The sequence below is a fragment of the Papio anubis genome, chromosome 19, assembly GCF_008728515.1.
Source record: "Papio anubis isolate 15944 chromosome 19, Panubis1.0, whole genome shotgun sequence".
Classification (NCBI taxonomy): Eukaryota; Metazoa; Chordata; class Mammalia; order Primates; family Cercopithecidae; genus Papio; species Papio anubis.
The window spans coordinates 26,813,566-26,826,748 of record NC_044994.1 but is presented as its reverse complement, the minus strand read 5'-3'; the positions used below and the strand labels follow the sequence as shown (position 1 = coordinate 26,826,748).

Below are 13,183 nucleotides of genomic sequence, written 5' to 3'. Positions count from 1 at the left end.
CGAGGGCTCAGAATTCACCTGGTATGTTAAAGGCTGACAGACGGTTCTGAGATGCAGAAAACTGGTTTTCTTAGTTTTCCTCAAACTTATTTTAATATGGGACCCTTTTATCCAGGTACCTATTAATATAATATTAAATAGGTATTCTTAGATATCTCCCAAGTGTTTTTTTTTGTTTGTTTGTTTAGCTTTTGTTTTGTTTTTTACATTTATCTAATGTCCTCTTTGTAAATGGCCAGTTGGGGTTGGCAGACAAGGTTCTCAGAACTTACTTCCTCAGCCTTGGTTCATTGTGCTAAACTTTCTCTTTCTGGCTTCACCCTGAAGGAAATGCCCGAGGATTACTCTGAAGCCTTTTTTTTTTTTTTTTTTGAAAAAAAGTCCTTGGTGTCAGCACCTTAGCTCTCAAATAAGCACTGAGGTAGACAGTTTTTAATTTTCTATATCTTTCAGGCTAACAAAAGGGAAGCTCCATGGCTCCTCCTAAGGTCTGGCTAGGCTACTCTGAATCCTGGCTGCATTTGGCTCTCCATAGAGGGAAGTCCCAGAAGTGAGGGAAGCTGTGTGGCTACCTGAGGCTCCCTGAGGCTTTGTTGTCCCTCTCACTTACTCACTGGTCCACTGAAAGGATTCATCCCTGGAGCATCTCCGGGGAAATTTCAAAGGAACAAAAGGTTTTTTTCTGTGTCTGTCTTTCTTCTTTCCTTCTGGGTGGATCAAGAAGCAAGAGATCTCATTCAGAAGAGGACAGGCAGCAGGTGAGCCGTGTGCTGTGAACCACACAGATGGCTGCACGCAGCCAGGTGTGACTCTATGGGTATCTCACAAAATCCCAAAATTTAGGATACAGGAGGCTGAGGACTAAAGAAGTGAAGTAACTGCCGAAGGATAACTCAGAAAATTAGTCACACAGCTGGGCTTGCAACCTGGAACTCCCAATTCCCAGAACAGTGCCCTTTTTAACACAGTATTATAGCCCCAACTCATACTATTTAGGGGAAAGGATGGGGTTCAATGGAAATTTTAAATTTAAATAGCAGCATCAACATCATTTTAAACCAGTTAGAAATATTGTTGTCACCCACCCTCATCCTAGGCCTACTGAGTCAGAAATTCTTGGGGTGGGACCCAGAAATCTACATTTTATCAAAGCCCTCCAGGTGATTCTGATGCACGCTAAAATTTGTGACCCACTGGTGTAGAAAAAAAAAGCCAGGGTTCAAATCCTCGTGTCATCTTAGCCATATGGTTAAACGAGTCTCAGTTTCTTTACCTAAAGCAAACAAACAAACAATCCCCAATGTGTTGTTGGTTAAGGAACTCTACCATATTTAGAGACAAAATATTCATTAAGGCCCACAATTACTCAATGTACTTTAGCTACCATGCTTTTATTGGCATCTAGTTGACTCTGTCAGTGCTGTCTCTATGTAATTCCTATTCTTCTTTCCTGACATTGTTGGCTTTGAAACCTTTGGAGTTCCTAGTGATTTGAGTAGTGCTGGCTGAGAAGAATGAGGAAATGTGCCAGGAGCCTTGCTTTTAGAAGACTTAAAGGGGAAGGTTTCCCACTAAGCCTTCATGTCCCTATCATCCTGTACCACCTGTAAGGCAGTACAGCACAATTAACTGCAAAGAGTGCTTATTTTACTTCAATTTCAGAAAGAGGCCAGTTGGTGATACTCTACAGGTTTTAAGTAGAGGAAAACATTCATTTAATTAGCATTTAATATGAAAATATCGCTATGACAAAATCCAAACATCAGTGAAAAATGTATTTCAAACAACTCTCATAGAATGAGGAAAGATACAAATGGGCAGGGGACATGGGGGAATGAGGGAGTGAAAAGGGTAGTAACTAGCAGGGAAAAGCAAAGAGAGACACAAGGAATAATAACTTACATCTTAATTTGTCCATGATCTTCCCTCCACACAATGTGGCTAAAGCCATTTTGACAGCAAATACTGAAATTTTACCATGGCCTTCCCTGTTTAATGGTAATAGAAAAAACAAAAACAAAAACAAAATATGATGTAATTTGGAGCACTTCCAGCAACAAGGTTTGACATTTTCCATTCTATGGAAATCACAGGATACATAGCTGCATGCCTTATGTGAGCACATCCATTTTATAAAAGGTTGTGAAAACAATTCAATGCACATATCTGAAAAACTGTCTATTCAATGTTTCCTTTTCTTAAGAGACATTAGAATCTCTTAGCTTATTCTTTGTATATGTCACTTGCTCAAAATATGGGCTGATAGCCAGAGGAATATCTACTAGCTAACTATGGATTTAAATAACAGAACAAGCTTTTCACTTGGAGTTTCATAAAATGATTTTTGCACACAGTAATTCCAGAGTTTCTATAATTTACTTAAACAAAGCTTCAGAAACATCATTTTTTTTTTTTTTTTTTAATCAGAGAATTTCTGAATTTGAGGTTAGGGTAACTATGGGGACTTTTTCATCACACATTTTTCTCAACCATCATTTCCTACCCACAAGCCAACTGTGCTTATGTGATATATTTACTTTTCAAAGAGAGCTGCTATTTTAAAGGGGCAAAAGTAAAAGCTCTGGCCGAGCATGGTGGCTTACGTCTGTAATCCTAGCACTTTGGGAGGCTGAGGTGGGCAGATCACCTGAGGTCAAGAGTTTGAGACCAGCTTGGCCAACATGGTGAAATCCTGTCTCTATCAAAAATACAAAAATTAGCCAGGTGGGATGGTGCACGTCTGTAATACCAGCTACTTAGGTGGCTGAGACACAAGAATCGCTTGAACCCAGGAGGTGGAGGTTGCAGTGAGCCAACATCATGCGACTGCACTCCAGCCTAGGCGACAGAAGGAGACTCTGTCTTAAAAAAAAAAGTAAAAGCTCTGTTTGAACACTTTCTTTCTACCCAAATGACATAAGTGCTGCCAAATCTTCATTGATTCAGGAAGTATAACAAATCTGTCCTTCACAAATGTGATATAAAGGGGATATGATAAAAAGTATAATGTTTCAGCTAAATGATTTTCCAGCTGGAATCAACTGTTTATTCTCATACTTTGGAATCAGAAACTATACCATGTTAGTAATTCATTTATTTGATAGTTGCTAATCTTAAGAATGATCAAAAGAGTTATTTAAAATAATAATGTGTCTGAAAGGTAAGTAAAGTTTGTATTGGCAAAGCCTTATTTTATGACATGGAATAAATACATGAATAAGATTCATATACCTTATATATGAGAGGAATAAGATACAAATAATTGTGGTTTTGTTCCTTACTATGTTTCAGAGAGGGATCATGTGTTATTTATCATTATTGCTGTCATACCTCAAGTACAACCAGCCAGAATGCAAAATTGACTGAACCCTATGCTACTGACTCTTTCATATTTATTTCTAAGCCTGAGCACCAGATTTATGTAATCATTTATCGGAAACCTTCATTTAGATACCTCATGCCAAACTAAGTACGTTCAAAGGAGAACTCATTATCTTTACAGAGCTCTTCCATAATACTCAGACTAACCTTAGTACTAACCTGCTGTTCTTCCCGCAGTCCTTCTGCTGGTTATTAGAAGCACCATGTACCTAGTTACCTGAAAATGAATCCTGAGTTGGGGTCGCCTTTGATTTCTTGCTCTTCCTTAATTACTACCACCCCGAACAAATGTTTGAAGGACTCAGCTAGACCTGTTACCTGCATGTTGAATCAGTTCCCTTCTTTTCATTCCCACTGTCACTGCTTCCATCAGCTCTTGCTTTAACACGGTCATAACCTCCGAAATGATCTCTCTGCTTGCACACTCATATCACAAATTTGACCATATTATTTCATTGCTTAGAATCCCCTGGCCACCTTTTGCCCTCAGGATGAAGTTCTAACGTTTGCTCTTGGCACACCCAACACTCGTCTAGTCTCCTCTGCTAGCATTTCTGTTGTTGTACTGCACACCATGGTCAAACTGTTCAATGCCTCCTGGCCCCTCCCCTTCCTAACATGGTCGGCCCACAACCCTCCCATCCATTTGTCAAGATGCCACTCAATATCATTATTCACCCTGCTCTGAAAACAGCTTTTCTCCTAGATGTCTAGGAAATCACTCTGCCCTTCACTTTTTACCTATTATGTGTCATCTGTCACACTGAATGACCTTGATGTGTTTTTTTACATGTCTGCAATGTGACTGGATTCTACATTGTGAGATCCTTCAGTGCAGAGATGACGTTTTCTGAATTGCTTGAATTCCTAGCGTCTAGCACTTGGTCTTACACAGAGTTAGTGATTAATACATTTCTTATATTAAAGAATGATTGGTAATCATGATAAAAGTTACACCTAGAATTTTGAGTGTCCAACCACTCAGTGAGTTGTTTATTAATTTTAGTGCAGGTAGCTGTAATAGAAATGCAATGATTTTGTAAAAACCATCCTATTCAAAATTGTTCCTGTCCTCCCATTACATGGATAATTGGAAGTATCAAACATCTGACTTCAGGAAGTAATTAGCTTTTTTCCTAAACTGTAACATGGTTCAAATAATGAGAAAGTCTACAAGGTATGGAAAATTAGCGATCACACAGCAATAATGTGGTCCTCAAAATGCAAAGAAATTGAGGAGTATTATATGTGAGGCTTCAAGAGCAATACAGTTCCTTTCAATGAATCCGAGAGAGAATAATTTATTTAAAAGGAGAGGATGGACCACCAATGATTTTGGAACAGAGAGTTCTCCAAAGGATGAAACAATGATAGCTCATAGGTGTACTCTTAGACCTTCGCTTTTAATGAAGAAGATCATGGGGAGATTGCCAGTCCTGTATTATTCCTGGAAATGGAAGATTGATGATATTAGATCCAACAGTGGTTATATCAGAGCTATTCTGCCAAATTGACACAATAAATCTAGATAAATCACCAAGTGGAGGGCAGCTGAATGAGAGTTGTGCAGGAACTCAAGGGTGAAATTAGGCCACTGGAATCTATTGTTATGCAAGCTACTGTGCCAGATTGCAAATGTGACTCTGTCATGAGGAAGGATTCTGGGGGTATGCAGGGATTTAGGTCATGGTAAGCACACCAAGACTGGGTGAGTTCCTACTTTGCTTACCCCAGGCACTGGATAAATATTTATGGGGTTTGAGGAGTGAGCAGAGATGACTGACTCTACAACAGAGAATGGGAGCACTAAAGACTTAAATACAAATGGATCTTTTTAAAAAGAACATTTTTGGTAAATATAATAGGGTGAAGAGGAGAGTGTCCAATTTTAAAGAGGGGGCCTTTAAAAAATATCAACTTTTTTGGAAAAGTAAATATATCACATAAGCACAGTTGTATTGTGAGTAGGAAATAATGGTTGAAAAAAATTGGTGATGAAAAAGTCCCTATAGTTAGTTACCCTAATTTCAAATTCAGGAATTCTCTAACAAAAAAAATTATGTTTCTGAAGATTTGTTTAAATAAATTATAGAGGCTGTGAGATTATTCTGCACGAAATTATTTTATGAAATCCAAAGTGAAAAGTGTCTTCTGTTGGCTACTTAGCCAACTACAGTTAGGTGGCATATATTCCTCTGGTTATCAGCCCATATTTTGAGCAAAACATGGGACCAGGGCCCCTATTTCATTGTGAAAAAAGGCATTGGCATTAACATAGGAAGCAAGGATAGAGAAAAGCTGATACATCCCAAATGGAAAAATTTAAGAGCTATGCTCATCAGGAATTGTCGTTAGTTGGGACCACTTTGATTTACAAACAGCCAATAAAATCTGTTAAGTGTCTAGGAAGCAGAAGGACAAGTGCATGAGGATGGACAATGGGAAGTTCCTCAGAGTCCTGTGCAAACGAGCAGGAAAGCAGCATATTGCTCCAAAGTGACTATGTCTATGGCAATGCCTTTGCAGTAAGGTAGTAAAACTGCACTCATGGAACGCTGGCTGTCAGCTGCAACCCAGGAAGCCAACCCACCAGTCTGTGCTGAGGTTGAAAAACATAGATTTTCCCTAAAACTTCAGGCCAAACGGCCTGGGAGTGGGGCAGCATCAGGAGGTGCACAGAAAAAGTCTATATACTTCTCTCGCTTTTATGAAAAGCCATGGCAGTATGCCTTCAACTTCATGTGCAATTCTGACTGCTATCTCAAGACATAAAAGAGCCAGATGTGTTTGAGACTGGATGCATCACAGGGCACAAGTCTGGATGAATCACAGACTTTTAGGGGCGGGGTCAGTCTTAGGAGTCTGTGATGTGGTTCAATCACATGGCCACCTAAGTCTTTGTGAATTAAGGCTGCTAGTACAGTTAATTCTTCGGTAATATAAAAAGCACAGTAAAAGCTTAAAGAATTAATATTAGCATACCATTTTATTATTAAAATAATAATTGGCCGGGTGTGATGGCTCACGCCTATTTGGGAGGCTGAGGTGGGCAGATCAAGAGGTCAGGGGATCAAGACCATCCTGGTCAACATGGTGAAATCCTGTCTCTACTAAAATACAAAAAATTAGCTGGGCATGGTGGTGCACTCTTGTAATCCCAGCTACTTGGGAGGCTGAGGCAGGGGAATCGCTTAAACCCAGGAGGTGGAGATTGCAGCGAGCCAAGATCCCACCACTGCACTTCAGCCTGGCGACAGAACGAGACTCCGTCTCAAAAAAAAAGTAATTTTATTTTTAAAATAAAATAATAATATTTTACTTATAATGTTTTCCATTTCAATGTAGAGAGAAAACACAGTGCATAATACACACTTTATTCATTTTCTCCATTATTCTTTTGGCATAGTGGAATCTGTTCTGTTTCTAAGCCAATTACCCTGGAACTTTTGGCTATACAAACTTTACTTTCTTGTTCTAGATTGACATTCAAAAAATCTCAATAAAATTGTGTACTGGCATATAATTAACATGTAACAGTGTATTTAAGAGAACCAAATTATCAAAAGCACAAACTGAAATGGCTTCATAAATCAATGTTTCTTTAAATCTTTTATCTTCTTTTACATTTTGTTTTCTCACTCTGAGACTTTTCAAGTTATTCTAGGGGACAACCAATTGAAAATGGAAAGAGGAAGGCACTTACTCTTTGGCTAAAATATGTATAGTGATTTGTAGAGTGTTTTATGTTAAAAATTTGGATTACTTGGAAATTTGACTTGTCATAATAAGACGTGAGAAACTGCTTTCGTCTGGCCTGGGTTTCCCATAATCTTATAAAGAGACAAACTGATTTCTTTCAACTAAGAATATATTATTTATATGGAAAAGTTGCAGGGAAGAGAATATTTGTTATTGACAGGAAGGAAAAACAAACAGATATTGATCGATAGGTGTGGATGCTATGTACAGAAGGTAAATTTTCTCCAAATTGCCAACAGAGTTTCCTGTTTGAAGTTACAAAATCCCATGAGAAATTCGAAGTTCTTTTAAGTAAGATTTGAATTCTGACTGATTCTTTCTTGAACGGGCAGAAGGAATTATTTCTCTATTTAAGAGTACTAAAATCAGAAGCTCTTCTTTTACCAACATATTTTACAAAAACATTTGGTAAGCATTTTTGACAAGCAGAGGCACAGCACTCAAACTGCTCTTTCTCACACATTTTGGTGGCTTAATTAACGGAGAGAATTGCTTCCTCCCTCTGCTTCCACAACACGCCTCTACTATAACACATTTTTTATCTGAAAATTATTTTGCTCATATGGATCACTCATTTAGTCGCTCAATAAATATTGATTAGCATTGCCCTAGAGGCTGGGAATATACAGACGAAAAAGGTGTGGTCCCTACCCTTCATTTGCTCATAACATATTGGAGATAAAGGGTCAGAAACAGTTAATTTTAATACAACACATTTTTCAAAGGGTATCTCATCTCATTTCATCTTGTCTTACTTATTATTTATTCCCAGTCTATCATAACACCTACCACCTAGCAAGCTCTTTACATATGTCAGTTCAATTAATGAATGCACAAGTGAGAAGCAACTTTCTGATTTACCACTTAAGATTTATATTGAGAAATATAATGTGTTTGAATATGATGATAATGATTGGCTTTATGGCTGTTTCTTTTAGATTGTGCACTTATGTGATGCCTTGAATTTAGAAGTGATCACATGCATAATTAACTCTTGTTTTGGGGGTTAGTGAAGTTAACCTGTGAACAGACAGAAACCCTTTATTTGGACCTGGCATCTCCCTGGGCCACAATGTTAGCAAAACATCTGGGAAAAGAACTCCTATAGCCCCGGGCTAGGTGAGTTTGCTAGCGGTTTCTCCAGAACAGAAGGGCCAATGCTGTTGGAATGCCCCCATATCCCTTGAAATTCCTCATCCCTCTTGAAATTCTACCTGCTACTCATTCAAAGTATGTCAGATAAATGATGAGTGACATTAGGATATTTAATGTACCCACAGCTGTGAAAATTCTTTGGAAAGTGATTCCATTTTAGCAGCACATAGAAATTTTGAACGAAGTATTTTTCACTAGAACAAGATTTTAGTTAGTAGAGGAGAATGTTCTATGGACATCTTGAAATTTAAGACGTGCAAAGAAAAAAGTCACTAAGCCAAGTAAACACTGTTTTAAATATCTAGTCTTGGCTGTATAGATAATAAAAGAGAAGAACATTTGGTTTTTTATAACTCTTCTCTTTTTTTCTTCTTTGCTCTCACAAATCTACATAGTCTCAAATATGAACAATACTTTTTTTGGTGCACAGAGAAATTGTTGTTACTTTGTAGTACATTTTGCATTAAATATCATAATCATTTTTAAAATTCAAAGGGCAGAAGGATTTTGGCAGAGTTCCAGGCATTTCATATCCATGCATTTGAAATAGTTCTGTGATCCTTTTTGTAGCAATGGAAGGCTCAGCAGTGGGCATGGGTGTTCAAATGGCCCAGTAAGGTGCAATATGGCAAACAGGGAGAAGAATACCAGGATTTTGTATTCTCTACGTAAGACTATTATATGATGGATTTGTAGTTCTGGGTAGCTGTCATAAAACTGATCCTAATGTTACAATGTAAAACATGTTAAGTCCAAATATTTCTTCCACATATACTCTTTCAAATGTGTCTAAATACCAGAAACTGGAAAGATTAGGAATGTGAGCATAAGAATAATATCCTGTAATTAGCACAACAAGTCTGGGAGAAAAAATGTTAATTAATTTTCATTTAAAAAAATGAAACAGAAAGCATGAATAGAGCTGAGCTGAAAACAGTTCCTGAAACAAAATGAGTTTTCCCCCATTTACCTCATTTAGTATGATGCTGTATGACCTGCAAATTATTTAACCTCTTTCTATCTCCCCTACTAGAAAATCATGATAATATAATGCCAAGTCAGCAAGACTGTTGACATATAGTAAATACTGAGTAAATCTTATTTATTAATAAAATTATTATCATTATCATGGAAGACTATAGCTTGACCTCTGAAAATAGGAAAATCACTGTTCCTTTTAATATTTATTATGGTCATACTATGATTTTTGAGTGAGTATATATGATAATGTTATTTGCTAGAAACAAGGCTACAGTCACATAATCTACTTTATGAAGAGCTGTCTTAAGAAAGAAGATACTACTGAATTGAAATGAGATTGAGTCAAGACAACTTGTTTTTAGCATTTCCTGGGGAAGCAGGGAGAAGGTGAGAGAAGTACATATAATTCTTTTGTAAAAATAGGATCACTCACAATGGTAACCATTAACACTTGTGTTTTTTTCTCTGTGGAGCAGAAGTAAAAATAGAGGGTCTGAATCTAGGTGACTGGGACTCGCTAGTCTTTGCAATATACTGGAGATCAAGGAAGACTTAATCTCAGAAAAGGAATTAAAAGAAAACTGGCCAGACATGGTGGCTCACACCTGTAAATCCCAGCACTTTGGGAGGCCGAGGCAGGTGGATCGCTTGAGCCCAGGAGTTCGAGACCAGCCTGGGCAATATGGTGAATCCCGGTCTCTACTGAAAACACAATTACTAGCCAGGTGTGGTAGTGCATGCTTGTAGTCCCAGCTACTTGGGAGGCTGAGGCACAAGAATTGCTCGAACCCGGGAGGCGAAGGCTGCAGTGAGCCGAGATTTTGCCACTGCACTCCAGCCTGGGTGGCAGAGTGAGACTTGGTCTCAAAAAAAAAAAAAAAAAAAAAAAAAAATTAGTTAAAATAAATTAGTATGACAAGAGCTAAGAAAGATCAACCTTGGATTTTCATTCATTGATTCATTCTTGTGTTGGCTATGGTCTCAGGTGCTGTTCATTAGAAGTAGAATAAAATATGGTCCTTTCCTAAAGAAGTCTGTGGGAGGCAGTCATATAAACAGTCAGACATACACTATAAGACAATAGAGAATCAGGTGCAAGGAGAGGCAGACCTGTGGAAAGGTGATCAACTTGGCCATGGCAGGCGAAGGGCTCCACAGAGCCTCAGAGTTTGTGACTGCACCTCTCAAAAAGGCTGCACATTATAGACTTTTAAGAATTATTTTCATCTTCTAACTTTCTTTTGAGTTATTCTCTATTTCCTACAAAATAATAAGAACAATGTTAAAGTTCCTTTGAAGACTTCAAAGAGATTTCCCACTCCTCAACAGAATATGGACAAGAGGTGACAGAAGAAGCTGCTGCCAGTTTGCTGGGGGGATTCTGGAGGAGACGGAGGAGTGGAAGGCTCCTGGCAGCAAAGAAGGGGAGGTGGGAGGCCAGTTCCTGGGGTGATTGGAGGAAAGGGACAAGAGGAAGAGACTGGCTCAAACTCTGGCTGCTCCCTCACATATGTTCTTCCCTCTCAGCCCCTGGTCTTATTTCTGATATCTCTTTTCCCATCCTTCTCAGGCACACTCATCCATTCCCCTAGACACCTTAAAAAAATAACATCTGGCCGTGGAGAGATTTGCTTAGAACTTGGTTGGTAACTGCTCTCTGGGTGACCCCCTCCTAGGAGTACAGCCATTTTTAAAAGGAATGTCACAAAGAACAAAAATCTTCTGACTCAAGGAACTGTGTCTTCAGGGACAGAATGGCAAGAAGGAGCATAAAACATTGGGGTTCACTGCCCACCCCCAACACTGTACAAATCATCTACAGATGTAGTTATAGCTTCTGAGAGGCTGACTTGCCGACGAGCAGAGAGAAACCTTGTAACCAGGAAACTGATTACAGTCTGCAGTGAGCATCCTGGTATGAAAATTGAGATCCAGATTTTTTTTTTGGTGGGAGAGGGAATGTTATACTTGGGGAGCTATGGCTGTGGGAAGGTAAGTCTGATTCTCAGAAGTACATCCCAGTAAAGGAGGCATCAATCCTCATCTCAGGTTACCACTTTCTTCACAGAGTTCAACTGCCTGGGAGTCTAGAGAATCTTAAGGCACCACCCCCTTCCCCCCAAAATGGCCAGGTTTCTTTGAATCCAAGTTCTTACTCTTCATGAGTTTAAATCACTATACTGCCTTTCCTTTTTATTTATTTATCTTCAGAGTCTAGGTTCTTAAGGCATCTCTAATTTTTATTTTGGATTTTTTCCCTGTTTATTTATAGGTCAATTAAAAATATGGCAAATGGGAGAAAATCCCTTAAATGTCTCAGTGATTCTGTAATAGCAACAGCACATCTTTATTTTACTAGTATCAGGATCATTCATGCCTGCCAAAATACAGACGGTTCCCTTAAACACTTGGACTCTGTCGTGGGACAGGTGGTAGGAAGTGGCATCAGATTTCCACGCTGGGTCTCATTTGGATAAATAGGAGTTCACTATTATAAGAAATAGAATTTGAACATTTATTTTATTCTTAGGTTTATCTTCTTATATTCACTTCTAAGTTACATATCCAGTTAGCGGTACTTCCTGATGGCTTACATCTCACATCCAAAATTCCATGCCATCAGATGGAAAATTTGAGTGTCAGTAGAACTGCCTATGCTCACTTGCTATGCTAAAGGAGCAAACGCAGAAGTGTCTGCAGAGTAGGATCTCTACATGGATATGTTTATAAATCTTTGCAGTGAAATTTGTCTATGTGGATGAGTTTATAAATCTACTACAATGAGATTATTGAAAGTATACATCAGGAGGCTTCCTATATGTAAGAAGAATAGGCACCACATAAATATTTCTTCTGAACTTTTTTTGTGAATTGTTCCTGACCTTGGGATAGATGTCAAACTTAGCTTTTCATCAGTCTTGAAATGATTCAGCTATATTTTCAGCAGCTATTTAGACACCATTCGTAGATCTGTATTTAGAAGTGATCTAGCCAGTATTTCTGACCAAAAGTGAAAAATCTAACTATATTAGTGTGAATCCTATATATTTCACAAAATACCCCCTTCCTTATTGTTAGTCTGGTTTCTGGTCTATATTTGTGGAGTGGGTGCAAATGATTCTTCGGCTTTGATTCTTTATGAGTTCTCTAGCAATACTCCAGGATTTAGTGAGATATTATATTTCTCTTTTTGCAGTTTCCATTGTTACATTTCTAACAAATAATTCCCCTGACATCTTTAGGGGCAAATCTGAAAGCTGTCACACTCTTGTCACAGGGCCAGGTTAGAAATGCCACTACAGAAATGCCATGGCCAGGTTCCATTCTGCTGCTTCTGCTGCCTGTCATGTGGAACCACAGTCCTCTTTACCTGCCTCACCATCCAGTTACCATAGTGATTAAGCCAGAGCAGTGCATCTCTTTCTGAAGTGTGCACAGCCAACGCAAAGAATCTACCAACCTGGAATGCTAGTTGTAAAATTGCTGATTTTAACTGAGGAATTTCTCAAAATATAAACATCACGAACACAATAATGCACATTGGAAAAACTGAGCAGGAACGATTCTGTTAACACTGTAAGTTGCAAAGTGACAGCTGGTAGCTTTTGCGAATTGCAAAATAACATGAGCCTGGCTGGAACATCTCCACTGCGGGGATAAATACTTCCAAGCATTGGCCAGAAAATGAGACTAAGTAACACCTTCTGAGAATCTTAAAATGCGATTGCTGAAAGGTCAGGTTAGCAATTTTCCTTTTTAATATTCAAAACAAGCAGTGGAAGTGGATGGGGTGGTACTAAGTCCAGGTTGGAGGCTACTGGCAAAAAGCCCTCTTGAAATTGTAGGCTGAGAACGTAATTCAGGGTAATCCACATATACCTTGGTAAAGAAACCTTTGTTGAACACC

General features: G+C 38.5%; 1 protein-coding gene across 34 annotated transcripts in view; it reads right to left on the bottom strand.

Annotated features, from left to right (window-relative positions):
* DTNA (dystrobrevin alpha) overlaps positions 1-13,183 on the bottom strand; it is a 397,895-nt gene that overhangs the window by 83,075 nt on the left and 301,637 nt on the right. For all 34 annotated transcript variants that reach the window (XR_004180045.1, XR_004180047.1, XR_004180046.1 and 31 more), the window contains one exon: positions 1,903-1,988. Coding sequence is in view for 31 of the 34 variants with exons in the window: in XM_021930042.2 (XP_021785734.1) it covers positions 1,903-1,988 (86 nt within the window). In the remaining 3 variants the exon portion in view is untranslated. The remainder of the gene's footprint in view (positions 1-1,902; positions 1,989-13,183) is intronic.